The 26,945-nt window shown below is 46.7% G+C and overlaps 2 protein-coding genes across 2 annotated transcripts; both read left to right on the top strand.

Moving 5' to 3' along the window:
- Positions 1–6,438: 6,438 nt before the first annotated feature.
- On the top strand, positions 6,439–16,182 carry LOC110574956 (erythroblast membrane associated protein (Scianna blood group)). Its single transcript, XM_044913990.1, has 10 exons — positions 6,439–6,586; positions 6,807–7,146; positions 9,175–9,291; positions 9,832–9,864; positions 10,856–10,888; positions 12,644–12,664; positions 13,454–13,474; positions 13,572–13,598; positions 13,691–13,717; positions 15,362–16,182. Exons 1-10 carry the CDS (start codon positions 6,500–6,502, stop codon positions 16,084–16,086), a joined length of 1,431 nt encoding a protein of 476 aa, XP_044769925.1. The 5' UTR covers positions 6,439–6,499; the 3' UTR covers positions 16,087–16,182.
- Positions 16,183–23,357: 7,175 nt separating this feature from the next.
- On the top strand, positions 23,358–24,393 carry ZNF691 (zinc finger protein 691). Its single transcript, XM_021683791.1, has one exon. The coding sequence runs from the start codon at positions 23,367–23,369 to the stop codon at positions 24,219–24,221; it is 855 nt and encodes a 284-aa protein (XP_021539466.1). The 5' UTR covers positions 23,358–23,366; the 3' UTR covers positions 24,222–24,393.
- Positions 24,394–26,945: the final 2,552 nt, after the last annotated feature.

A 26,945-nucleotide genomic window follows, 5' to 3' on the forward strand; every position in this document is an offset into this window, starting at 1 on the left:
ATTGGGCTCTGTGCTCAGCAGGGAGCCTGCTTCTCCCTCTCCCTCTGCTTGCCTGTCTGCCTACTTTGATCTCTCTCTCTCTCTGTCAAATAAATAAATAAAATCTTAAAAAATATATATTTATTTATTTATTTATTTATTTGAGAGAGAGAGAGCACAAGCAGGGGGAGTGGCAGGCAGAGGCAGAGAGAGAAGCAGACTCCCCACTGAGCAGGGAGCCCTGTGTGGGGTTCGATCCCAGGACCCCGGAATCATGACCTGAGCTGAAGCCAGATGCTTAACAGCATGAGCCACCCAGGCTCCCCCCGCCAAACTTTTTTTAAATGGCTGAAATGCTCTTTTCAGATGAGATTATGAATGAAATTCACATCTTTAATAAAAAAGCTAAGATCTTACATCACACTAGTCACACTCTACCCAACAACAGAATACACATTTTTTAAAAAGACATGTGAAACATTTACCAAAAAGACCATATGCTCGCACATTAAACAAATCAGTAAGTTTAAAAGGATTCAAATCATACAATGTATGTTTTTTGCCCATGATGGAATTAAATTCGAAATTAATAACAGAGGGGCACCTGGATGGCTCAGCTGGTTAAGCGCCCAACTCTTGGTTTCAACTCAGGTCATGATCTCATGGGTTGTGGGATTGAGCCCCGGGTCTGGCTCCGTGCTCAGCGGGAAGTCTGCTTGAAGATTCTCTCCCCACCCCTGCCCCTGCTCACCTTTCTTGGCATGTGTGTGCTCTCTCTCTCTCAAATAAATAATCCCTAAGAACAAGAAATTAATAATAGAAAGGCATCTTGAAAGTTCCCAAATATTTAGAAACTAGATAACACACTTCTGAATAACCCATAGGTCAAAGAAGAAATCAAAAGGGAAATTAGAAAGTATTTTGAACATAATGAAAATAAAAACCACCATATATCAAAATTTGTGGGATGTCACTAAAGCAAGCTAAGGAGAAATTTATAGTACTACATGACTATATTAGAAAAGATCTCAAATCAATGACCTTAGCAACAAGAAAAAGATAAACCCAAAGGAAGCAGAACAAAGGAAGTAATAACAATCTGAGCAGAAACTGATGTAGTAGAAACCAGAAAAACATTAGAGAAAATCAATGAAATCAAGAGCTGGTTCTTTGAGAAGATCAATAAAAATGATAAAGCTCTAGCCAGACTAATCAAGAAAAAAGAGACACAAATGACCAATGTCAGGAATGAGAGGTGACATCACTACATTAATTAATTAATGAAGCAAATTTTTTTTAAGATTTTATTTATTTATCTGACAGAGAGAGAGCAAGAGAGGGAACACAAGCAGGGGGAGTGGGAGAGGGAGAAGCAGGCTTCCCGCGGAGCAGGGAGCCCGATGCGGGGCTCGATCCCAGGACTCTGGGATCATGACCTGAGCCGAAGGCAGACGCTTAATGACTGAGCCACCCAGGTGCCCCAGATGAAGCAAATTCTTGAAAGACCCAAACTACCAAACTCTCTCAAGAGGGAGTGGATAATCTGAGTTACCCTATGTTTATTTTAAAGACATTGAATGTGTAGTTACAAACCTGCTCATAAATAAAACTCCAGGCTCAGATGGCTTCAGGGGTGATTTCCATCAAACATTTGAGGAAGAAATAATATCAGTACTGCATAAACTCTTAGAAAATTGAAGAGGAGAGAATACTTCTCATCTTATTCTATGTCAACAGCATTACTCTTAATTACCAAAATCAGAAAAAGGTATTACAAGAGAGATACTGACCTTATCTTTCATGGACATAGAGGCGAAAATTCTTAGCATTTTAAAAAATTTTATCCAAAGATATAGAAAAAGGATACTACATCATGATTGACTGGGGTTTATCCCCAGAATATAAGTTGGTTAATATTTTAAAAATCAACCAATGTATTTACTATATGAAACAAACTAAAAATTAAAAGTTATCTGATCATCACAATAGATACAAAAATGTCATCTGACAAAATTTAACATCCATTCCTGATAAAAATTCTCAGTAAACTAGGAATGGAAGGGAATTTGCTTGACTTGATACAGGGCATCTATGAGAAGCTTATATTACACCCAATGGTTAAGAAGGAATGTTTTCTGCTAGTATCAGGAATAAGGCAAGGAACCATGCAATAAGGCAAGATAAGGAAATAAAAGACCTCCAGATTATGGAGGAAGAAGTAAGACTTTCTTTATTCACAGATGATATGATCACCTATGTAGAAAATCCTATGGAAGCTACAGAAAAACTCCTAGAACTAACAAGTGAATTTAGCAAGATCATGGATATAAAACCAATACACAAAAATCAACCATGTTTTTATATGCTAGTAATGAAAAATCAGAAATTAAAATTAATAACAATACCATTTACAATAGCATCAAATATTAAATATTTAGGAATGAAGTTGACAAAAGATATGTAAGATTTATACACTGAGAACTATAAAATACTGCTGAGAGAAATGAAAGAAGACGTGAATAAGTGGGGAGATAAACCATATTCATTGGCCAAAACACTCCATGTTGTTAAGATATCAATGGTCCTTAAATTGTGTATGTATATTGAACTTTAGGAAGTGAAATCATATTTTATATTTATTACGAGGACTTTCTTCATAAAGGAATTCCATGATAATCACTCTGAAAAGTGAGGAAGTCTCTTGCCCATTTTGTATCTCATGCTACAGGTGTATGCCTTCATTCATTCTTTCATCTATTTATCCATGTTTTACATTCTACTTACTTCCAGGAAGGATCCTGTCAGTTTGCTTGCATAATACCCTGGTGTGTGCATGATTGCCTTTCTTATTCCAAGTGTAAAATGAGGAAAGTAATTTCTACTTTTCAGGGTTATTGTCAATACCAAAGACAATATATGTAGAGTACCTATAGGTATAGGAAATGGGAGCTACTGTTAATATAGAACAATATTAGCAATTCAAAAACATATTTATGATTTAGTGTTAATTCAATCCTACATTAATATAATGTTGATTATTATAATATCGATATATGTTAACTGAGAACTTGTTAATTTTCCATTCCAAGCTCTGAGAATAGGGCCAGCTGAGCAGCTATGGCTGCAGCTTCTGGCTGTGGACCCCGGGGGATGGGGGGGGGGCACTTCCAGCTGGGCTTCTTTGCCTTCCTGGGTTGTCTGTGCCTTTGCTCAAAGTTTACTGTTTCTCCTCCTTCTCCTTGCTTCCTGGTCATCTTCCTCCTCTGTCTTTTAATATTCACTGTGTTTGTTTTCTGATCATCAAAGTTATAGGTATTCAAGGTAGAAAATTTGGAAAATATAGAGGAAATAAGGTCACCTTTAATCCTCACTGCCACCCCCCAGAAGTAGTCATTTTTTAGTATCTACATTCTTGCCTTTTTTTCCTAAGCACCTTTTCCCTAAATGGTATCATACTATGCGTATTGCATTTAAAGTTATTGGTTTGGATTATAGTAAAAATTTCCCGGTGCTATTAAAGATTGTTCTATGGCATGATTATGAGATGCTGCATAGTATTTCATAGCAAGAATGTATCATAAATAGGTCACTATTCATTTTAAAGGACTTTTGGGTTTCTTTCAGTTTTTCCTTTTCGAAAATAACTTTGTGATGAGCATCCTCACCAGTAAATCCTTATGCACATCCTTACTGATTCCTATAGGATTCTTTTCTGGAAGTGAAATTACTGGGTTAAAATTTTGCATATTTACACATCGTTTGATACTTATGGCTAAATTATCCTTGTGACAGTTGTTTTGCAATGAACAAGAGAGTTGGTTTGCCCACATGTGTGATAATTCTGGGGATTTAAAAAAAAATATTAGATAATTTAAAGGAAGACAAAACATATCTAACTGTGGTCTTAATTTGTATTTCTCTTTTTGACTAGAGTGTGAATGTCCTACTTCTGATGTCATCCTCCCCGGGGTTAGTCTGCTCCCACAGCTGCTTTCTGTTCATCAGTAACTTGGTAATGTGCTTCAGGGAGACTCCCCTCCTCAAGCCACCTCAGCTGCCCTCTTACAGAGTGAACAGTATGCTGGAAGGACTTCATTTGCTTTTTTATTTTTAGAATCTGGTGCAAATGATTTCACATGTATTTTCTGTGAATCCTTACTATAGCCTTAGCTATGAGGTAGGTACTATTATTAGCTTCCTTTCATGTGTAAATTGAGAGGAGTCTTGGAAAAACTAACTAACTAACCTGTCTAAGGTCACACAGCCAGGTAATGGCAGAGCCAGGGCTGGAACCCAAGCTGACTCTAGAGCCCATCCTCTTACTCACTTAATAATCTATCTGAATCTCGGAAGATGGGGCTCTGGGGGGGTCTCCTCTTACTTGACTTCAAGCAGCCCTGGTTCAGCGTGGAGCTCTGTGTCACTCTGGGCATGTCTATCCAAGGGGTATTACAAAAGCACCTTCTATTTGAGGGTTTTAGGGATTGGGGTAACTCCCAGGGATCCCAGGCCCTGTTTATTTCCACCTTGGATGATAATTTTTTTTTTAAGATTTCAATTACTTATTTGAGAGAGAGACAGAGATTGAGACAGAGAGCACGAGTCGGGGAGGAGAGGGAGAAGCAGGCTCCTCACCGAGGAGGGAACCCGATGCGGGGCTCGATCCCAGAACCCTGGGATCATGACCTGAGCCGAAGGCAGACGCTTAACCGACTCAGCCACCCAGATGCCCCACCTTGGATGATAATTGATAAGGCAGAGAGATTTTCTCCTTTACCTAACTTCTCTTGTTCAATTTTCGAGTAGCTGGTAACCTGTGGGAAAATGGGTGGGATAGAGGGGAAAAAGTCCTAACTGTAACCCTAATCACACTGTGTCCTGGTGCCATGTTGCCAATTGCAACCCTAGGGGATTAGAGATGGAGGTTACATGCATCATGGTTGAAAAACAAAAGCAAAACAAAAACAACCCTAAAGCAGTGTGCTGTTTGCCATGAAAGAAACAGAATTGGAAATTTGTTCAAAGCTTAAGTCCATTTTCAGTTTCCCAACCTCCCTTTGACGGCCCCACCCCTCCAAGTCCCGTTTTGCCTATTCCAAGACCTTCGGGGGCCTAGCCCGATGACCTCTACAAAAACCCTCCTCTTTGAAAAGGATTTGAAATCTTGGGGAGAATTCAAGAGACATTATCTCTTCTGGGAGTTTTTTGTTTATTTCTTTTTTTAGAGAGCGAGAGCATGACTGGGGCTGGGGGGACAGACAGAGGGAGAGGAAGAGGGAGACAGAGAATCTCAAGCAGGCTCCATGCCCAGTGAGGGGCCCAGGGAGGGGCTCGATCTCACAACCCTGAGATCATGACCTGAGCTGAAACCGAGAGTCTGATGCTTAACCGACTGTGCCACCCAGCTGCCCCACTTCCTCCAATGTTTTTACATTTAAACTTCATCCCCAGTTGTGGCATGGAAGATTTGTTTCCTTTTTTTTTTTTTTAAGATTTTATTTATTTGACAAAGAGAGACACAGCGAGAGAGGGAACACAAGCAGGGGGAGCGGCAGGCAGAAGGAGAAGCAGGCTTCCCTCCGAGCAGGGAGCCCAATGCGGGACTCGATCCCAGGACCCTGGGATCATGACCTGAGCCGAAGGCGGATGCTTAACCTACTGAGCCATCCAGGTGTCCCGAAAGATTGTTTCCTACTAAAGGGATTTCTGGCAGTAGCAAGTAGGTGGGGAGAGAATTTTCTAGGAGGGAATCCTCTGGGGTGTGCTTGTGGTTCATGCACCCAGTGATTTAGTAAGACATTTATGGACAAGCACATTTATGGAGCGCTTGTTCTGTAAGGCATTTGTGGCAAGAGCTTTCCATGCATTGTCTCCTTGAACCTGGGAAAAAGGTTGCACCTTTATAGATGAAGCACTGGAGGCCCACAGATATTAAGCAATGTTCCCAGGGCCACGGAGCTAATACATGAGTGGAGCCAAGACTTGAATCCACTGTGGGTGGAAGATGGGCTAGCAACAGGCCCTTTCCAAGTCTGGCTTGGGACACTAAATGCTAAAAGAAGCCAGTATTCTGGTGTGCACTTGTTTAGTACTGGGTGCAAGTTCTCATTCTTCCAGACTCCTCCCTAAGCCTTCCAAATCACACTCAGTGCCTCACCCTCCGTGTCACCATGGTCCTCACTCATGGCATTTATAGACACCCCTGACACCAGCCTCCACGTTGAGAACTTCCCTCCTTCAATCCTCACAATAATCCTGCCAGGAGGCACAGTCATTATACTCATTTTAAAGACAGAGAAACAGAGTCTCAGTCACAAGGTTACCCAGAGAAGTTGTTATAAGTTGACACGGAGGTAAGTAGCAGAGCTGGGATTCCAACCCTGGGCTGTGTGATTGCAGAGCGCTTGCTGAGCAGCCTGCATCTGCACCCCACCTCCTTACATTGTCCCCACGCCCACATCAAGCTCACCAGCCCTTTTTGGTGTCTCCTTGCCTCTGTCCTTGCATAGTTCGGACAGAGATGGCAAGTTCCTCTGGCTCCTGGCTCTCTGGCTGCCTCGTGGCACTCGTGTTCCTCCGGCTGCCAGTGCCCTTGTCAGGTAGGAGTTGGTGAACCTCTTTCCCTGCCTGGGAAGTCTGCTGGAGGAGTCCCAAGAACAAGGGGGCCTTATTGGTTCCCGCATTCTGTTCTCCACCCCCACCCCCAGTCCTTCCAATGCCTTCCCCAGGCCCTGCCCTTCGCCAAGACATCCCTTTCATCCCCCGCCCAGCTCCTGTTCTCCTGTCCCTCCCAGACGCCCTTGTCCCTTTTCTGTCCTCACCGCACAGGGGACACCGATGACTACCACCTGGCCCCGCTAGGGGGCACAGCCCAGCTGTTCTGCCCGCTCGCCCTGTGGCCGGTCACCGTGCCCACCGTGGTGACGTGGCTGCGGTCCCCGAGCCCGGACCGCTCCCAGGTCGTGCACGTGTTCCGGGATGGCAGAGACCGGGAGGAAGGTGTGATGCCAGAATACAAGGGGCGGACGGCGCTGCTGAGGGACCCCCGAGAGGGGAGCGTGTCCCTGGAGATCCGCCACGTCCGGCTGGAGGACCGAGGGCTGTACCAATGCGAGGTCCAGATTGGAAACCTGACTCGAAACGGCACCGTGACCCTGCAGGTGGCAGGTTAGTCATTTTCAAAGGGGGGACCGAGGTGCCCCCAAGACCTGAATCGTGGGATGCAGTTACCCTAGAGGCGGATTTGTGAAGGTGTGAGGATGAAGCCAGAGACTCTCTCACCAGGTTGGGAGGAGCATGGGGGTGGGGAGAGGGCAGGGCACGCAAGTGCCATGAACAGACCCGCCACCCTGGGGAGGCTGCGGGAAGGGGACAGGGCTCTGGCGGGGACCATGCCCCCACTGCCAGGCGTCTCTGCTCCCTGTCCCGCTCCAGTTCTAGGCTCCGACCCTTACATCCACGTGAAGGGCTACGACGCTGGATGGATCCAGCTGGTGTGCAGGTCGGTGGGATGGTTTCCACAGCCTTTGGCCGAGTGGAGAGACCCTCAAGGCAGGGTGCTTCGACCCCTGTCGGATGCCCATGTCCTGGAAGCTGGGCTCTTCCGGATAGCGGTGTCCAGCAGAGTCAGGGACAGCACGCTGGGGAATGTGTCCTGCACCGTCCACAATTTGGCCCTTGGCCAAGAGAAGACCACAGCCATGCTCATAGCAGGTAAAAGCCAGGGCAGTAAACGGGCTTGAAGCCCCTGGCAAAAACTTGTACCTTAATGGAAACTTTATAAAGAATTTTTATATTTTTTAAATTCTAAAAGTAAAAATGTTTGTGGTAGAAAACTTGAAAAAAGGATGAACATTTTAAAGAAACCAAAAATGGCCTATTATGTCATAAATTAGAACTGCTGCTAACCTTTTGGGGCATTTCTTTCAAGACATTCTAGTATGTCTGTATCTCTGAGTGTGCATGTGTTTGCATATATGTATTCTGCTGGGTCTTTTTCCCTTCAGTTACAACGTCATGGGCATTTTCTGCCCATGCCCTTAAGTAGTTTTCTGCAACATGATTTTTAAGGGCTACACAGTACTTCGTTGTGTGGTTATAGCATAATAAAATTAATCAAAGCCCTATTTCTGGACATCTGGACGGTTTCCCATTTTTCCTCCTATTATGACAAATGGTGCAGTGAACATCTTTGCACATATTTTGGGAAGTGATACTGATTATTTTCTTAGAATGCCTTTCTGGAATTAGAATTAAGAGGTTCAAGGGGTATGAATCTTTTAAAGACCCTTGAAACACGGAGCCATGGGGCAGAGCAGAGTGGTTTTGGAGCCAAGAAAGACAGACTGTGGCCTGGGGTCCCAGATGAGACGGGGTCATGACTTCTGTGAATCCCTTCTTTTTTCTCTCTCTGTCCCCCTCCCTTCCCTTACTACAGCCACTGCTCTCTCACTAAGTGCTAAGTGCTTTACTTGCTCGACCTCTTTAAATCTCCCAACAACCCAACGGGACAGGGATTATATCATCTCTATTTTATAGACGGTCAACCAGGCTTGGGGAGGCTCAGTCTCTTGCCCAGGGTCACACACTGTTGAGTGAAGTCTCGCATCCAGCTGAGACTCTTCCCACTGGTCACAGAGCTTCTTCTGCTCTTGTTTTTTTCTTCTTCTTTCCTTTCTCCTTTCTTCTTGCTCAGGCTTTAGGTCTGCTGCTGTAGCACCACAGAAATTGTTCTGTGGCTGCTGGTAGGGCTCAGGGCCAAGATGTCACTCACTGACTTGTTTCACAGCAAGGTGAGGACTTGATGGGGAGACAGGTGGGTGCTCATGAGAAGACAAGAGATGATCCCTGAGGAAGGCCCTCCTATCCTCCAAAGTCCCCAGATAATGGCTCCATATAGGGCAGGACAAGGTTGTGGTTCAAAAGTGGAGTTTAACCCGTTGTCTTCAGGCAGGACCATCAAAACCACTCCTAAGAAATGAACATCTCACTTTAAAGTCATCCCTGGGTCATCCAGGGTTGGAGTTACTGAGAGAAGCAAAGACCCTCACCAGTCTTGTCTGGAGGTCTCTCCCTAGACCCGATAGAGACGATTGGGATGTGCTTGAGCCATCTGCCATCTAAAACAGGGTCCTTGGCATGGGAGAAGCTATCGAATGTCTCTTTGAGGGTGGCCATTGGTGGTTTCTGTTTTAGCCCCGTCTCCAGGGAGGATCTCCTCCTCAGCAGTGGCTCTTGCTGTGATCCTGCCTGTCCTGGGGATTATCATCATGGTGGGCATATACCTCATCTGGAAGCAAAGAAGATCAAAAGGTAACTAAGTGGTAAGGGAGCCCCAGCTGGCCAGAAGTGGGACAGGCTTCTCTAGGAAATGGCCGGGGGAAGTAGACGTGGACATGAATTATCCATAGGTTGGAGACCCTGCAAAATGGCTGAGAGAGAACTGGTAGAGCCATGCTTGGGGACTCCCAATGCAGAGAGGGTCAGAGAAACTGCAGAAAACCCCTGGGCAGAGCTGTGAATCCTTCTCTTTTGATAAATTAAAAAATAACTGATCATGCCAGCCTTCTAGTTAATTAAGAAACGCAATTCTATCCATGAGATGAAACCCCATGGATACGGTTGAATTTCACAGGATCACAGGGTTGCAAATGACCCTGAAAGTCACAGAATCCAATACTCCTTCCCCTATCTGATGGTTTGAAGACCCTCTAATCCTTTCAAACAGTTGCACACCCACAGTGACAAGGAGCAAAGTCCTATTCGGGCAGCTTGGGCCATCTTTGGACAAACCTGCCTATTAGGAAAAGCCCTTCCTTAAACTGAGCTGCCATATCTCTCTCTGTCTTCTAGAGAAGCTTCTCTATGAACAGGTGATGGAGGTAGGTAAGTGTCCTGAGCTGGGTGGGGATGTTATTGTGTTTTGTTCGTTTTGTGCTCCCAGGGCCCACTAATCTAAATTGTATACCTGAAAATCCCACTATCTGCTGCCCTTGCTGGCAGGGGTGGTGGGGCATCTATACCTGTCTTTTCCAGTTTTTGCAGACTCTTGTCAGAGCTTGCTTTCCAGTATGTTCGGTGATTTTTGTTTGTGAACTCACTGCTTGATCCTATTCTGTGGGAGTCGTGTAGATCTAACATGGGGGGGGAGCTTTTATTCATTCAACAAACAATTAGTAACTGTCTACTAAGTGCCCCAGATTATACTAGACGCTGGGGTCACAATGGCGAGTAAAAGCAGACACAGTCTGTGCCTTCTTGGGGCTTTCAGTCCAGTCAGGGAAGCATACCTAAGTGAAGTAATGACACAAATAAATGTGCACAAACGCCACGAGAGGAAGTTCTAAGGGCCGTAAAGACCAGAACCAGGAGGAACCAACCGACCAAACTTGAGGGACAGGAGCGGAGCCCCACAAGAAGTGATGTTTGATCTGGAAGACAGGCAGGCTTGGAGGAAGAGGGAACGGAAAACCTTCCACAGCAGAAAGAACAATATGCGAAAGACACACGGTGCAGAAGGGAGGGGGAAGGTGACGGGGGATGAGGTTGTGGACTTAGCAGGGGTCAGGCCAGGGGAGGCCTTGTAGATCATGTGAAGGGTTTTGGTTTTTCTTCTCGGAGCAGTGGTAAAGCAGTGAACAGGGCAATCCTGACCAGAATTGTGCTTCAAGAAGCTCTCTCTGGCTGCGGTGTTGAGACGGGACCAGAGGGAAGAAGACGGGATGTGGGGGGCACCATTTCTGTCATCCAGATGAGAGATGGTGAGGGTCTGGGTCAGGGAGGTGGAGATAGGGAGGTTTAAGAGCGGGTTAACTCAGTAGGAGCTGGGGACCCTCAAAGTAATGGCACAGACTCTCATTTACTTTTCTTCCTCTAGAAAATCTTCTCTCAGACCACGCAAAAGAAAAAGGTAATTATATGTATAGAATAAAGAGTAGGGAACAAATAACAAAGAACATATTCTTTCTACTTCTACATGAATGCCGACAGACTACCATACATACATTACACACACAAACACACACAGGCACACCCACACGCACATCTTCCACTAATATTATTGGAATTTACTTTCGCGTATCAAGGGGCTATAGGACGGCCATGGTGAGGGGATGCCCTTGGTCAACATTCATAGGTCTGGATTGTCCTGAGCTCCTTTCATCAGCCTTTCCACCAATCACTTAAAAAGAAGGTCTACTTACGATTTAAGACGGTATTATTATGGTCATACGGGGTGTATGCGCATCTCAAAAATCCATACAACTTTTGCACTGAGAGAGGCAGTGTGTTATGATGGGAGGATCACAGACTCTACAGAAAGTGACTGGATCAGTGACACCTGGCTCAGATCACCCGTCTGCCACTTACTGGTCTTGGAGAAGGCACTTTACTGCTCTGAGCTTTGGTTTCCCCATCTGTAAAATGGGGACAGTAAGTCCCTTCACCTGATTGTTTTCAGGATTAAAATAGACAACTTAAAAAGTTCTTATTACAAAGCCTGGTACCCCTTTCCCTTCCCGTTTTTCATCTTCATTAATTGTTTGCCCTGGGCCACTGGGAGTAAAAGTTAGACACACCCAGGGTACCAAAAAATGGGAGCTCTGCCCTTGGAAGGTCTTGCTGGGAAGACAAGTCCCTGGCTCAGAAATGGCTCCATCTGCACTGATTTCCGCATCTCCTCTCCTCCAAGGTGGTGAAAGTGTGGGCGCGCACACCTCAGGGACGCTATGGCTATTCTGTCCAAGGGCAGAAGGCATAGTGTGGTGTAGCGGGGCTGTCCTCTGACTGGGAGGCAGACAGACGTAGGCTGGAATCCAGCCTCCCTGGCCACTTGTTAGCTGGATGACCTGGGCAAATCTCCATGTCCCTCTGAGCCTCAGCCCGCCACTCTAGAAAATGAGGATACTAATTATAGGCACCTCACATTGTTGAGGGGATTTGGTGCCCACCTCATTATAAGAACAGGGCACACCAAATGGAGGCTATTAATAACGGGAATCATAAAAATGATAAGTTCCTTAAGGGCCATATCATATTCGGTTTCACCGCCCGAGCGTGCAATGCCTAACACATGCCCAGCCCTTAGCACAGGGCATGGCTGCGGACTCAGATGTATAACTTTAATTCTCTGGCAGAGCCAGCGCTAGGAGAAAATGTGGGCTGATGGCCTTTCTGGAAAAGCCACAAGTACAGTACTCCCCGGAAGTCTACAGCTTATGTCCCCAAACCTGGGATCTCCAAATGTATCAGTCGGTCTGCAGGACTTCAGGGGAGTCACTGTCGAGAATAATAGAGCCATGTCCACGAGCTGATGCTAGGCCTTCAGCTAGTCTTACAGCGTAGCTATTACCAACAGTAGGTTATTAAAGGGCAGCAAGACACACACGCATGAGCACACAGTTAGAAACACACAGAAGCCCTCACGGGGACCACAGAAAAGGAGCCAGACAGAAAGGGAGGGCCGAGAAAGGAGAACCCAAAGTTCCGGGCAACCGGGTCACTGGGAAAATGGCAGCAGCACTACCAAGTTCTCCAGTCCAAACTTTGAGAGATGTGACTGGTTTCGGGGTCCACAGGCTGGTCATCGCCCTTTCCACCAGGGGGGATGGAGTGATGAGCCTTCCTGTGTCCCGTCTATTCACTCGTGCCTTTTTCTGTTTTTTAGGAAGGCTCCATAAAGCCCTCAGTAAGTTCCTCGCCTCATCCGTGGCACAAACCTCCTTCTGCTGATGTCTTTGCTTTAGGATGAGTGTCTCGGTTTTACTTCTTGCAGCAGAAGAGGGCGGCAAGGGCACTTGAGGTCATGGGGGTTGGAGATGTATTGGCTCTCAAAGTTCTCTCTTCTCAGATATTCCCTGTTCCTCTTTCCCATAGAACTGTTATCTGGAAAGGTCTGACCAGGAAGCCCTCACCTCCCATAGGTGAAGCCGCCTGGGAGACCCTTTATATTCCCTAGGCGTGACATTCCCTTAGGAGGGATCCAAAGCATATGGATCCTCATTAAAGTGAATATGTGGAGCAGTGTTTCTCCACCACTTCACGTATGAGAACCTCTTCATAACCAAAAAAATCTTCAGACACAGGACGACATGTCTGTTTTATTTTACATTGAGAAAACATACCTAAGGAAATCACATGGAAATTGGGTGATTGTTTTAAATGAACTTATACTTTATTCTACTCCCACAACATCCTACAAATGTTTACATTGTCATGACCTATATGCAGAAGACGTGTCATTGACTCGGTCTGCTGGGACATGGTGGTGGACACAGGAATTGGTTGACCCTCCGCCGTGTCGCCAGGGAGCCCTGGCCCATGGCTGGGAGGCACTGCTATTGCAAGCCCCATCATGGGGAAGCTCAGTGTATTGCTACTGAGGATCCGATGTGGGAATGTGGTTGGGATGGGACTGCAGCGCTCTGGGCATGTAGAAGCCCTTGTTTTGATTGGTCCAACTGTTTTTATTCTTTAGAGAAACTCCGGAGTGAACTGAGTAAGTGTCCCATGCTCTTTTAACTCCCGTACCACCTGATCTCCCATTGGGTCTGTATTTCCAGCAATAGCTCACCCCCTTCTTTCTTCTTGTATAGAGTTGAAAAGAGCTGCGGCGAACTCAGGTGAGGTACACTTTTCCCACACTTGGCCCACATGCCCCAGGAGTTCTCAGTTTCTCTATCTTTAATTCAAGCATCCTCTTTATGTCTTTTAGGCTGGAGGAGGGCAAGGCTGCACTTTGGTAAGTTACACCAGTCAGGTCATCCACATGTCAGAGCCCATAGCTCTGGTCCTGTGGAATGCAGACTGTCATTTAGAGCTTTTTAAAATCAAATCTGTTTATCTGCTTATCAAATTTAAAAAAAATCTGTGATTTTTGGGGTCACATTTAGATTTAAAAAGTCTCCCCTCTTATAGAACACTGATGAATATACATGTTGATCTTCTTATGGGTTCTCTATGATTTTTGAGATTTATCTTAAGTTTATTGGTTATTTGTACATCATCTTTGTGACTTGTCTGCTCCTGTCCTGTCCTGGCTACTTTTTGATTTGTAAGGATTCTTTCTATATAAAGTATACTAGTTCTTTTCATATTTTTCACAACTTATTTTTCCAAGTTTTTTCATTTTCATTTTACTTTCCTTATGGTATTTTTTTGGTGCATGAGTGTTTTGTTTTTATGTAGTCAAGTTTATTCGTCTTTTCCTTTGTAGTCTCTTCCATGCTTTCAAGTTTGGGAAGTCCTTCCTACTCCACAATTGGACCAATAGCCAGTGCTCCTATTGCCGTCTACACACCTGCCACGTCCTTCTTCAAAAATCAGTTTTCTTTTGGGGGGGTTGGTGACTGAGATTCTCAGAGAAGAGAATGGGTGAGGCCCATGCTCCCACAGTGCAGACTACAAAAAGCTTTCGTAGTTTTATTCTAAAAGATTTGCACATCTCTTTTCATTTTATTCCTAAGTAGTGGGAGGGTTTTTTGCTGTTATTTTAATGAGACCTGTTATTTTCACTGCTTTGCTTATCAATTTTCTGGCTGCTCATCCTCCTTCTGTTCACATGGCTTCCTTCAGGCAGGTACAATAGAATTGATGAGTTGGCACTTGAGAGAACACCAGATCACCAACCAAGGTGCTCAAAAACCCTTCTGACACTCACAGTCTGGCTCACTCCCACCACCTGACTGAGTATAGATTTCACGGGTTCACTCTCCAAAAGAGCCTATTTTCTGTACATGGGGAAGGGGGAGACTCACTGTGACCCTCGTAATCCACAATTTTAAAGAAGAATCCTTCTCTCTATATTACCATTTAGAAATGATAATTATAAGCAATGATTTTAACTACCAAGCATCACATACTCACTGTGTGAACTAGGCACCATCTCCTATATTAGCTCATCAAATTTGTACAAATTTATACACATTTGTACAAATGGGAGCCCCTACTCCCATTTTACAGAGGAAGGAACTGAAGTTGGGAGATAAATAACAAGCCCAAGGTCACAAAACCAGCAAGTGGCAGAGCTGGGACTCACACATCCTACCTGGCTACTGGGTCTAACATCAAAGCCTATGTTTATTATCATCCATTAGATTCCTTGGGACCATCGAAGACAAAGGCAGTGTTTCCTAAGGATTAAGGCAGCTTCACAGACAGATGAAATACATTTTCCTCTTTCAACTTAATACACTGCCAGCAGATCTAGGAGACTGGAAGACAGTTTTTCTTTGGCTCCTGAACACATAGGGGAGGGGGAACCATGAGATCAAATAGGCCAATGACAGTGGTCACAGACCTAGGGATTATCTTTCCCTCCAAAGCTACCCAAAGATCCCCTAAGACCTTGCCTTTCCCAGCCTCACCTGTCAGTGACTCTCTGCAGTGGCAGTGACCCTGGACCCGGACACAGCACATCCCAAACTCATCCTGTCTGAGGACCGGCGATGTGTGAGGCTTGGAGACAGAAGGCAGCCTGTGCCCGATGGCCCCCAGAGATTTGACTTTGTCGTCAGCGTCCTGGGCACTGAGTACTTCACGGTGGGCTGTCACTACTGGGAGGTGGACGTGGGAAACAAGACCAAATGGGCCCTGGGAGTGTGTAGTGAGTCCGTGAGCAGGAAGGGGAAGGTCACTGCCACGCCCGCCAACGGACACTGGCTTGTCCGCCAGAGTAGCGAGCAGGAGTATGAAGCTCTCACATCCCCACAGACCACCTTGCGCCTCAAGGAGCCCCCACGGTGCGTGGGGATTTTCCTGGACTATGAAGCAGGCATCGTTTCCTTCTACAATGTGACCAGCAGATCCCACATCTTTACTTTCACCCACACTTTCTCTGGCCCCCTTCGCCCTTTCTTTGAGCCTTGCCTTCATGATGGAGGGAAAAATACAGCACCTCTAATCATCTGCTCAGAACTCCAGAAATCAGAGCCACCAACTGGCCACAAGCCAGAAGAAAAAGGCCATGCGAATGGAGACGTGGCCATGAACGTGGACCCTTCCTTACTCCCTCCTCAGGCACCGGAGCTTTTCCCACCTGGGGATATGATCCTGCCCTGGCCCACTGACCTTGCCCCAGCCCTACAGGGGCTCAAGGTTCCTTCTTTTTAGGGCTGTACCTCATTACCTGCTCCCCTGATGGTCCAGCACCCTACCCTGGATTTCAGCCTGTTGGCCCAACACCTGATTCCAAAACATCCCATCGCCTTTCCCCAGTTCTAGACCTTGTGATTTTGATTCAAACCACCTTTCACTCAGGGCTCAGTTCTAAACTCTGTCATCCTTCTGGGGACTTAAAATTCCCATTGCTCTGGGAGAATTCCTGAAAACCAAATGAAGGTTTGGTGATGATTAGATTTAGGTGATGACGGTGAATGTGTGTCATCAAGATACAGGGGTTCTCTACTCGAGGAGCTATTTAGAGGAACTTCACCCTGCCTCATCCTGCACTTGACCTTTTAGTCACGAAGTTATGGTGCCCAGTCCCTGACTTCTCTCTTGTCCCTTCCAGAATGGCTTTTTCCCTTCTCTCAGTGCAGACCAAAGCCAGCTTTTTAAAAGTAAACATATTTTGGGTCACAGGCTCTTCCTTCTTTCTTCTGGAATATGGGGTGGGGAAGCTGGAAGGGTAAAACATGCCATCCTTTTCTGTTTCCTTGATGCTTGTTTACAGTATAGTTTCCTGACATCCAGAGCTAATGTACACGTTTTCAAAGCTACCTTACCTATTGATGCTAACCAGGTGCAGGGATTTTAAATGTGGTAGCCATAATCCTGAAAAGCCTCAAGAGCACAATCAGGGAGCTGGGAGGCACAGTTTCAAACACAGCAGCCCAGCTGTGCGTGGCCTTGGAAAGACAGCCATGGATGAGTCTGTCTGTTACCCTGGCCTTTTTGAATTTCCTCCTGGGATTTAGAGAGGTCCAGCTAGAAAAGTGGCAGTTTTAACCACCAATGTAGAGGCTTTTTTTCCCCATAAGACCATTATCCTAGAAGACGTGACTACTTGTGTAGCAAACAGCCTCTTAGGTGAGAGTATTGATTTCAAATAGGAAGTTGGTAGCTCCTGTGTGAGGTTAAAATAATGAACCTCATTTTTTGGCATGGATTGCAGAAAGAAGCCTACTCACTTTCAAGTCATTGCACAGATGTGATCTGGCCTCTTTGTGGAAATACTGGCTGATCTCAGTTTGCAGATGAGTACACAGTTCTACCCAGTAGAAACTGGATCTTTCTGTCAGAAGTTCTCTCTGTTAGTGCTTGTAATAGTTAGGATCCTCCTGGGCAATATATGTTTGTTATATTTATATGTATAAAGAGATTTATTATAAGGAATTGGCTCACATGATTATGGAGGCTGGCACGTCCCTAGATCCGCAGGGTTAGTCAGCAAGCTGGAGACAAAGGGGAACCAATGGCGTAGTTCCAGTTTGAAGGCTGACAAGCTGGAGACCCAGGAAGAATCAATATTTCCATACGAGCCTGAAGGTAGGGAAAAAAAGCTGATGTCCCAGGCTAAAGACTGTCAGGCAGGAAGAATTCTCTCATACTAGGGGGAGGGTTGCTTTTTGGTTCTATTCAGGCCTTCAACTGATTGGATGGGGCCCACCTACATTAGGGAGAGCAATCTGCTTTACTCATTCTACCAATTTAAATGTTAATCTCATCCAAACACACCCTTCACAGAAACAGTCAGAATAATGTTTAACCAAAAGTCTGGGCACCCTGTAGCCTGGTCAAGTTGATATATAAATGTAATTATCACAATGCATGGGTGAAATTTTTGGTTTGCTTTTGTACAGTTCTTAAATAAAATTTGATATTTGTTGTTTGGCATGATGTTATTTTCATCATGAATGAGAAGTTGTGGGGAAGGGCTTTGCACTGGTAATAGGAAAACACCTTATGGGATTGGTTTTTGAATAGCCTTGAATCCACCCAAGCAAGCTTTAACCACAGTTAGAAATAAAGCCACAATTTTATTTCTGATCTGCCTTCTCAGTATTTTATTTATATCAATTTATAAGCAATAGTGTATGTGGGGGATTTATATTTTACTCATTCATACTCAGTTTCAAACATACTTTCCAGAATATCTTAATCTTAAAAACTAATTCCCATTGTTCACACTGGCTGCACACAAGAGAATTTACCAGCAGGAAAAGAGAACTGATATTTGCGGAAGCAGAAGCTTTACCTCATTTAATCCTTAAAACAATTCTGCCAGGGATTTTACAGGGGAGGAAAATGGTGTTCCAAATGGTTGGGCGGTAGAACTGGGATTATAAATCTAGTTTATCTAGCTCTGAAGACAATATTCTTTGCTCTTTGCACTGAAATACCGTGCAGGTATGAGAATATTCTATTAGACTTTTTTTTTTTAATAAAACTTGGGGGAAAAAAAAACCTTCACCCTGGATATACCTTAGAAGTCTTATTGTGCCGGCTTGATGAATGGCAGTCAGCTTTATCCAGGTAGGAAGCAGAAAAATCCCTGTGCAGAAGCGTTGGGGAACCCAGAGGCAGCGCCTCATACAGGGAACGTTTAGTTTCTCTGACAAACGGATTGGGTTAGTTGATCTTTAATCTCCCTTCTAGTTCTACAATCCTTTGACTTTTAATTATAAACCTCAAGTAAAGCGCGCGAATCAAGGCTTCACGGGATGTCTACAGGATCGTCAAGTGCCACCAGCTCAAAGTAAAGAAGAAACTGAGTTCATGATTCCGTGGAGGTCATTCACGTTAGCTCTACGTATTCTACTGCTGGCCAGACCAGTGGCCCCGCACCTTGGGCTTTTAACGCGTGAACGTAGAAGGAAATCCGAGGACCTTGGAAGAGAACTCAGCCTCGGCTACTCAGTTCTAAACTTCGCAGATTCCTTCTCCGAGTCTACGCTCTTCCTCAGGACTACAACTCCCAGCAGGCCTTGCCCGAGGCCAAAGCTTATTGGCGGCCCCGCCTGGGTTTCTTGCGTTGTGGCAGCCAGTACAGCCAGTGGGAAGGAAGGATTCTCCTCAGGAACCAATCCTGGAGAGGTAGGGCGGGTCCTTTCTGGGTTCCGGCTCCGGCTCCTCCCCCGGCCCACCGAGGCGGCGCTGTCCCTGACGGAGCGGCGGGAGCGAGGTGGGTCCGGGTTGGGCCCGAGGTCGCGGGGGGAGGTGGACACGGCTTCGCGGGGAACTCTGAACGTGGCCCCCTCCCTCCCTCCGGGGAGTTAGAGGCTCTGGCTTTGCTCCCTGCATCCGGTGGGGAGTAAATGGGACCCGGTGGTCCCCTCGCCCCGACCCCTGGCCCCCGCCCCTGGCCCGCGCGGCCAGGAGGCTGCCCTAGCCCCTCCCCACAGGCCCTCCAGTTGGCCTTTCAGTCCAGGTCCTCCCCCGGCCGGCACCGACCATACTTTGGGGGCCAGCCCCTCCCCCTCTCTCATCTCTCCCTCCCAAGCCATCCGGCTACTCAAAACCCAGACCTATGCTCTAGGACGCGCGTATCCTAGACTCCGCCATCGGCTTCTCCCCGCTACTCACAACCCAGCGTCTTGGGCCCCGGTCCCCTGACACCTCTGATTGCAGCCTGTGCCTCCTCTCCCCTGCCCATCTCCTGCGGGCCCTCTGACTCCTTTCGTCCCCTCTATCTGACCCGTTATGCAGCTACCCGGTACAGTTCCCTGTTCTTCAACACCTTGTCCCTGGTCTTTCTAAGCTCCTCTCTCTGCATCATTCCCCACCCCCTACCCCTTGACTTGACCCTAAAGACCCCGAACTTTGGCCCTTCAGACCACTTTCCAGCTTGGCCCCTTCACTCTAACCCAGGCCCTTGACCTTCAGCATCTGTGATCACCAGCCCTATCTTCTTGGCTATTACTTCTTAGCCCTGGCTGCTTTTCCACTGCCCCAATCCCTTCCACCCTTGGTCCTCCCTGTACCTCTGAGCCTTCTGGCCCCAATGGGCCCTTCTCTCCCCAAATCTTTGAAATGTGACATGAAAGTGCTTCTGTACTTCACCTGCCACTATGTTCTCAGTAGATAGTGGGCTCCCCATCTCTGCAAGTCCCAATCTTGCTCACCCATCCTGCAAAGTCCTAACTCAGATACCGCCTTATCCCTGCAGCTGCTCATCCCTGATCTCTTCAGGGAGACTCGCCTGTGTCATCTGAACTCACCTGGCACTGTTCTTATTCCTTCCTCCTTCCCTTCACCGCCCCCCCCCCCCTCCAGTCTCCTATCTCCCTTCTCCCCTCCCTCCCTGTCTTTCTCCCTCCTTCTCTCCATTGCTAGTGTCATGCTTAAAAGCCCTGGCTTTGGAGTGATGGGCATAGGTCCCAGTTCTGCCACTCACTTGCTTTGTGCCCTGGGGCAAGTTACAATTTCTCTGAGCCACAGTTTCCTCATCTCTAAAATAAGTTGTGAAAATGAAGTGACATGATTTGCATATAGTGTTCAGTCCAGGGCCTAGCACTTAGTATGAGCTTCAAAAATGTTTATTATTATTGGTTCCTGTATAATATGCCAGGTGCCGTGCGAGGCATTGAGGAGTGGATACAAAGGTGACTAAGGCACAGTTCCTGACCCCCCAGAACTGAACCTTCTACACTGTATGCCAGTTTCTGGAGTTCGTGGCCTATTTCCCTGCACTGTGCCATAAATTGAGGGTAATAATCATAATCCTAAATCTTTTTGCTCTTATTTCGATCCAGCATTCGGTCCTGAGTAGAGTCAGAGCCTGGTATATTGCAGGCTGTTAGAATAACAGGATTGGATGTGAGAGGGGGCCAGGTAGCCCCCTGCACAGAGAGAGGTATTGGAGCCCTAGGTGGGGTGGGCAGGGCTGGGGACTGAATTCAGATCATATCCATTGACTCAGACATTCAGAAAACATTTGAGCAGTGCCTCGTGCTGGGGAGAGATTGCCAAAATGACCCAGTCTCTGCCCTCAAATTGCTTATTAACTGCTAGTGGAAACAGATATGTGAAAAGATCATTGCAAATCACTGTAAAAGCAAGTACGTCCAAGATTCTGTGGGTGCCTAAAGGTGGAAGAGTGGGCAGATTCCTGAGGAACAGTGGGGGAGACAGCCACAAATAAGCATGAAATGGGTTCTGGAGACAGGCCTGCCCTTCACTCAGCTCATTCAATGAATATTTATTAAAGATCTGCTATAAATGACTGTCACTACTTGAGGAATTTGGGTTACATTAGAAAACAAAGACCCTGTCCCTCATGGGACTTATGTTTTAGCAGGGGGAGGCAGACACTAAAAGATGTAAGAAATAAATAGAATGTTAGCAGGTGAGAAGTGCCGTGGGGCAGGAGCACTGGGAGTGTGAGAATGGGGTTGTGATTTTTAAAAGGATTGTCAGGAAACAGTGAGTAAGTATCAAGGAATAAATTGTTTCTGATGTTTACTTGCATTTTTGAAAGTGAAGCAAGCCTCCTTCATGTCTCTTATCTAGATTTTTCAAGAAACAGTCTCTAACAGGGACTGGTAAACTGTAGTTCACCTCCCTTTGTTTATTTAAATAAAGTTTTATTGGAACACAGCCACACTCATTCCTTTATGTATTGTCTGTGGCTGCTTTTATGATAAGAGGGCAGAGTTGAGGGGTTGCAACGGAGATCCTGTGGTCCCATATGTTTACTAAATATTTACTGCCTGGCCCTTTCCAGAAAAATTTGCCGGCCTCCACTCAAAAGATTTGAGGCTCTGTCAGTATTTCACCATTTTTTGTTTTTCTTGTACTGTTTTTTAATTAAAAAAAATTTTTTTTCTTTCCTAACAAGATCACGTAAGGGATCTTTTTCATTCTTGTAATCTGTGCAGGGCTAGGATATAGTGTCCTCCACAGTGGTCATAGCGGCTGTCCTTTGCTGCGTTACTCGTACGCGCCACAAGCACCCTGAGCGCACTGGGGGCATCTCCTCCGCCACAGGGTCCTGCAGTATAGACAGGCGTCACGGTGTTAGCGATGTGGGAGTCGGGGCTCAGAGGGCTTGAACGATTTGCACAGTTCTATAGTGTGTGTCGCTATCAGGATCCAGCCCAAAGTGTAGTCAGTGCCCCTTCCGTGACTGCTCTTGTGTGTTCCAGAAATACTTGCTGACCTGAAGGAATCCTGTCACGTTCTCCCCTCGCTGGCCTGTCACAGCCTGTGCTTCCGCCCCTCGTCTCTTGCTCGGGTCACTGCACAACATCTGTGCGTGCCCGCCGGGCCTTCCCCGCCATTATTGCCTCAGGGCCCAGAGGAAACACCACCTGCACTAGCCCGGAAGTACTTCATCTCCTCGTGGCCTGTCCCGGGCTGTAGGAGCTCAGAGTCTGTGTCGCCCAGCAAGCATTTACTGATGTTTGCCGAAGTTGGCAGTGTGTATGTGTAGCTGTGTGTGGGGGAGAGAATGTGGTTTGTATCTGCGAGTCTTTGTAGGTGGCATGTGAGTGTGTGTTGTGTGTGTGTGTGTGTGTGACATTTTGTGTGGGGTACGGATATACCTGTATGTGTGATTGTGTAGCCACGTACGTGGCTAAATGTTTGGAAGGGCTGTGTGTGTATATGTGATGTGTGTGACTGTCAGTTTCTATAAGTGTATGTGAGTGTGTGGTGTGTGTGTATGTGTCTGTGTGTGGCTGTATGTGTGTGACTATGGTATGTGTGTATGGTGTGAGAACATGGTTGAGTGTGGCTGGTATGTGAGAATGGCTGTGTGAGTGTGTGTGTGTGATGTGGTGTGCATGTGGCTGTGCATAGTGTTGGAGAGTGGAAGTGGATATTGACCAATCAGCAGACATAGCCCAGTCCCCGCAGTGGGTCGTGGAGGGCCCCGATGTTAACCCTAGTTGCTAGGCTAGGCTGCGGTCTGGGGAAGGGAAGGGTGGCGGAACATTTAAGAGAATTTAAACAACTGGGAGAGCCTCAAGAATGAGAGGTTCTGTTCATTTTGAAAGCAGGCAAATGGATACTTTTAAGGAAGGTTTTTCAAAAAAGATTAAACATAAAAGGAGTTTCAGTTAGCTTAGAGTTAGGCAGAGAAATGGAATTGTCACCAACGGGAAGCTCCTTTAGCTGCACACGAATTAAGAGTCTAGACTGTCATTGTTTAGTGGTATGAAGAAAAGTGACATTATTCACATTGCACAACTATCTGTTGGGAGGGGACAAAAGCGATGCCTTCTTTTTACTCTGACGGGTAGCTTTAAATATCTGTGGAAGTTTGTCACTTGAGAGTTATTAAGTAAAGGCATTCTCTCTAAGTATTCCCGTTAATTGAGGTCATTTCTGATGGATGGTTCCATGGGGAAGGTGTACACCCCTTCAGCCAGAGCAAAGTTGCCCTGTGGTGGAGCCAGACCCCAGGAATAAAGGTGTTGGCCATTTGTGTTCATTCTCAGGGTTCAGAAATGGGCAGTGAGAAGGAGCAGAATCCAGAACAGCACCTGCCTGAGGAAGGGGAATGGGGTAAGCCGTGGAGAGTGGATGACTCAGAGGGTTTTCGGATCCCAGACGGGGAGAAAGAGCACGGGCAAGAGAGCCCATCGGAGGGTCCGCAAGAGATCCATCCCAAAAAGCCGTGGCAGAAAGTCACTGTCCCCGCGGGAGAGCCCAGAGGCCCCACGGCTCACCCGAGGCCCGAGACCGATGAGAAGCCCTTCATATGTGCCCAGTGTGGGAAAACCTTCAATAATACCTCCAACCTGAGAACACACCAGCGCATCCACACGGGCGAGAAGCCTTACAAGTGTTCCGAATGTGGCAAGAGCTTCTCGAGGAGCTCCAACCGCATCCGGCACGAGCGGATCCACCTGGAAGAGAAGCACTACAAATGTCCCAAGTGTCAGGAGAGCTTCCGGCGGCGCTCGGACCTCACCACGCACCAGCAAGACCACCTGGGCAAGCGGCCGTACCGCTGTGACATCTGTGGCAAGAGCTTCAGCCAGAGCGCCACGCTGGCGGTGCACCATCGGACCCACTTGGAGCCAGCGCCCTACATCTGCTGTGAGTGCGGGAAGAGCTTCAGCAACAGCTCCAGCTTTGGCGTGCACCACCGCACGCACACAGGTGAGAGGCCCTATGAGTGCGCTGAGTGTGGGCGGACCTTCAGCGACATCTCCAACTTTGGAGCACACCAGAGGACCCACAGAGGGGAGAAGCCCTACTGGTGCACTCTGTGCGGGAAACACTTCTCCCGGAGCTCAAACCTCATCCGCCACCAGAAAACGCACATGGGAGAGCAGGCTGGGAAAAACTCCAGCTGAAGGACGATGAGGGAGAGAGGCGGAGAGACCCCAGCCTTGTGTAGGAAGATCTCTAGGATCTGCTGCTGCCCCCTTGACCTCAAGCCCTTCATCCCACTTTGGAGAATGGTTTCCTGTTGCCTCTGAAGCCAGGATCTCTGGAAAGTCCTGAGAAGGGACTCTTGAGTAAGAATCCTTGCCGCTCTCCAGGCCAATTTCTTGCCTTGGAAAGTTTGGAGGATCCAGTCTTGGCTTCATCTCCTTGGGAGGAAAGAGAAATAGGGTAGGCTTAGCACATGCTCATGTCATTAGGGCAACCATCCCCTGGCCTTTGAGGAAGTACCTGTGAGGTGGGCATCACTGTCTGAAGGTCCTCCAAATCGTAGATGAACTGCTTAGGGCATATTGTGGTGGCTGTCAGTTCCCATCTGCTGTGCCCCACCTGCGCTGAGAGGAGCTGCCTTCCCAATGGAAGGGGCCTCCTCAGCCTGGAGAAGAGGTCTGATCCTGCCTTAGGAACGAAAGGGAAGCCCTCAGGGAGCCACGATCCAGGGACCTTCACAGTCCCCCATGTTTGTGACTTGTTCCCCCACCCTAACCTGCATCTGTGATTAGCAGTAAAACCCTTCAATGAAAAGGACCTGTGTACTTATTTGGGGCATCGAGGAAGTGGGAGCTGGGGAGCTGGTTGCACTGCAGCCTCCCTGCAAGGGGGCTGGATCCCAGGAAGAATGGGTGGCTGCTCTGAAAAGCAGAGGAAAGCAGGCTGAGTCTCTAGGGCCTTTGAGGAGGAAGACAAGAGGAAAGAAGTAACACTGAGCATCCACATCTGCTGTAGAGGCTACAGGTCACATTTATATCTTTGTTTCTGTGAGCTGGCACAGCAGCCCTCAAGGGAATAAGATGAGGACACAAGTGAGGAGACGTGAAGTCATACAGCAGGGGTGTGGTGGAGCCAGAGTTCACACTTGGGCCTCCCTTGATTCTGAGCTGATGCCCATTCCATTGCTTGCACCTAATGGCTTCAGAAGGAAGAGCCACCTGGGGGGGCTGGCCTGGGACCAAGTGAGTCCCTGGAAGTGGGAGCTAGGATGGCCTCTTGATGTGGCCCTGGACCATTCGCTTTGTGGGAAGTCAGTGCCAAGTCTGAGAACCTTTTCTCCTTTAGATTCTTGATTGGCACTTCCTTGTGCTTAGGAAGAATGATAGTATCGGGGAGCAGGGGGTGAGGGCTGGGATGAACCCACAATGGCAGTCTTTGCCTTTAGTGGCAATAGTTTAGTTCCCAAGGCTGGGACAGCTTGGCAGGGGTCCTCCCAGCTTCCTGCCCTCCTGGTTTAGGCCTGGCTCCACATGGCGGATTTCAGTGTTTTCTGCATGGCAGTTTAATGTTCACCCAGATTTCCTCCAACAGATACAGAAGACCCCTCTCTACATCTCTTGCCAGTTGGGTCCTGCTCTTCCCGAGTGAGGGGACTTCTTCATTGTAGCTAATTGCCAGAATATGATTCTGACACCACCCATAACCTAACCTATCACATGGGATCCTGCCACCCACCCAGGAAGGGATGTGCTAGGAGCTTTATACTCATCATGTTGAATTCTCACGTTAAGCCTGGGAAGTAAGAATCACCCACATATGACAGTTGGAGAAACAGGCAGACAGAAAGTGACTTACTCGAGATTACTTGGCAAGTAAATGGCAGGGTCAGGAACTGAACCTACTTCTGCCTAAATCCAAAGCCTGTATTTTTTCCAACTATAAAAGACTTCCCAAACAACTCCCTGACATATGTAGGACACTACAGTTTACAAAGCACTTTTTAAAAAAAGCTTTTATTTTAATGACCCAGTGCTCATCACGACAAGTGCACTCCTTAATCCACTTAACCTGTTTGATCCATTCCACACCCCCCTTCCCTTCTGGTAACCAGTTCTCTACAGTTAAGAGTCTGTTTCTTGCTTTGTCTCTCTTTTCTTTCCCCTTAGCTCATTTGTTTTGTTTCTGAAATTCCACTTATGAGTGAAATCATTATGGTATTTGTCTTTCTCCAGCTGACTTATTTCACTTAGCATTATATCTCTAGCTCCATCCATGTTGTTGCATATGGCAAGATTTCATTCTTTTTTATGACTCAATAATATTCCATTGTCTGTACACCACATCTTTATCCATTCATCAGTTGATGGACATGTGGGCTGTTTCCATAATTTGGCTGTTGTAAATAATGCTGCTATAAACAGGGGTGGATGTATCCCTTTGAATTAATGTTTTTGTATTCTACAAAGCACTTTTATTGCATCTACATTTTCCTGCTCCTTGAAAACCTGCATACAAGATATTTTAAACATAAGTCACCAAACTTGCATGTATGAATTGGCACACTCCCTAATAGTTAAAGTTGCCATCAAACACCACTGAGCACCATTTCTCATGCATCTATTATCTCTGATCTCCATAACTATCCTGTAAGGTGGTAGTATCCCCATTTTTGAGATAAAACAAATCTGAAAGGTTAAATGACCTGACCTAATGGCTAAGCTGTGATCCAAATCAGGTATGTGGGATTCCAAGGCCACGCTCTTCATTATATCCACTAACAAGTTAGGTCTACTGGTCCTGTCTGGGGAGCTTGATATCATCCTTCCAGACCTAGAGCCTTAGTGACAATTGCTGTGACTTTCTGGGAGTCTCAACTGCCAGTAAGACCCAGGACCAATGTACTGGGCATTTGCTTTGATCTT

Source organism: Neomonachus schauinslandi, chromosome 4 (assembly GCF_002201575.2).
Source record: "Neomonachus schauinslandi chromosome 4, ASM220157v2, whole genome shotgun sequence".
NCBI lineage: Eukaryota > Metazoa > Chordata > Mammalia > Carnivora > Phocidae > Neomonachus > Neomonachus schauinslandi.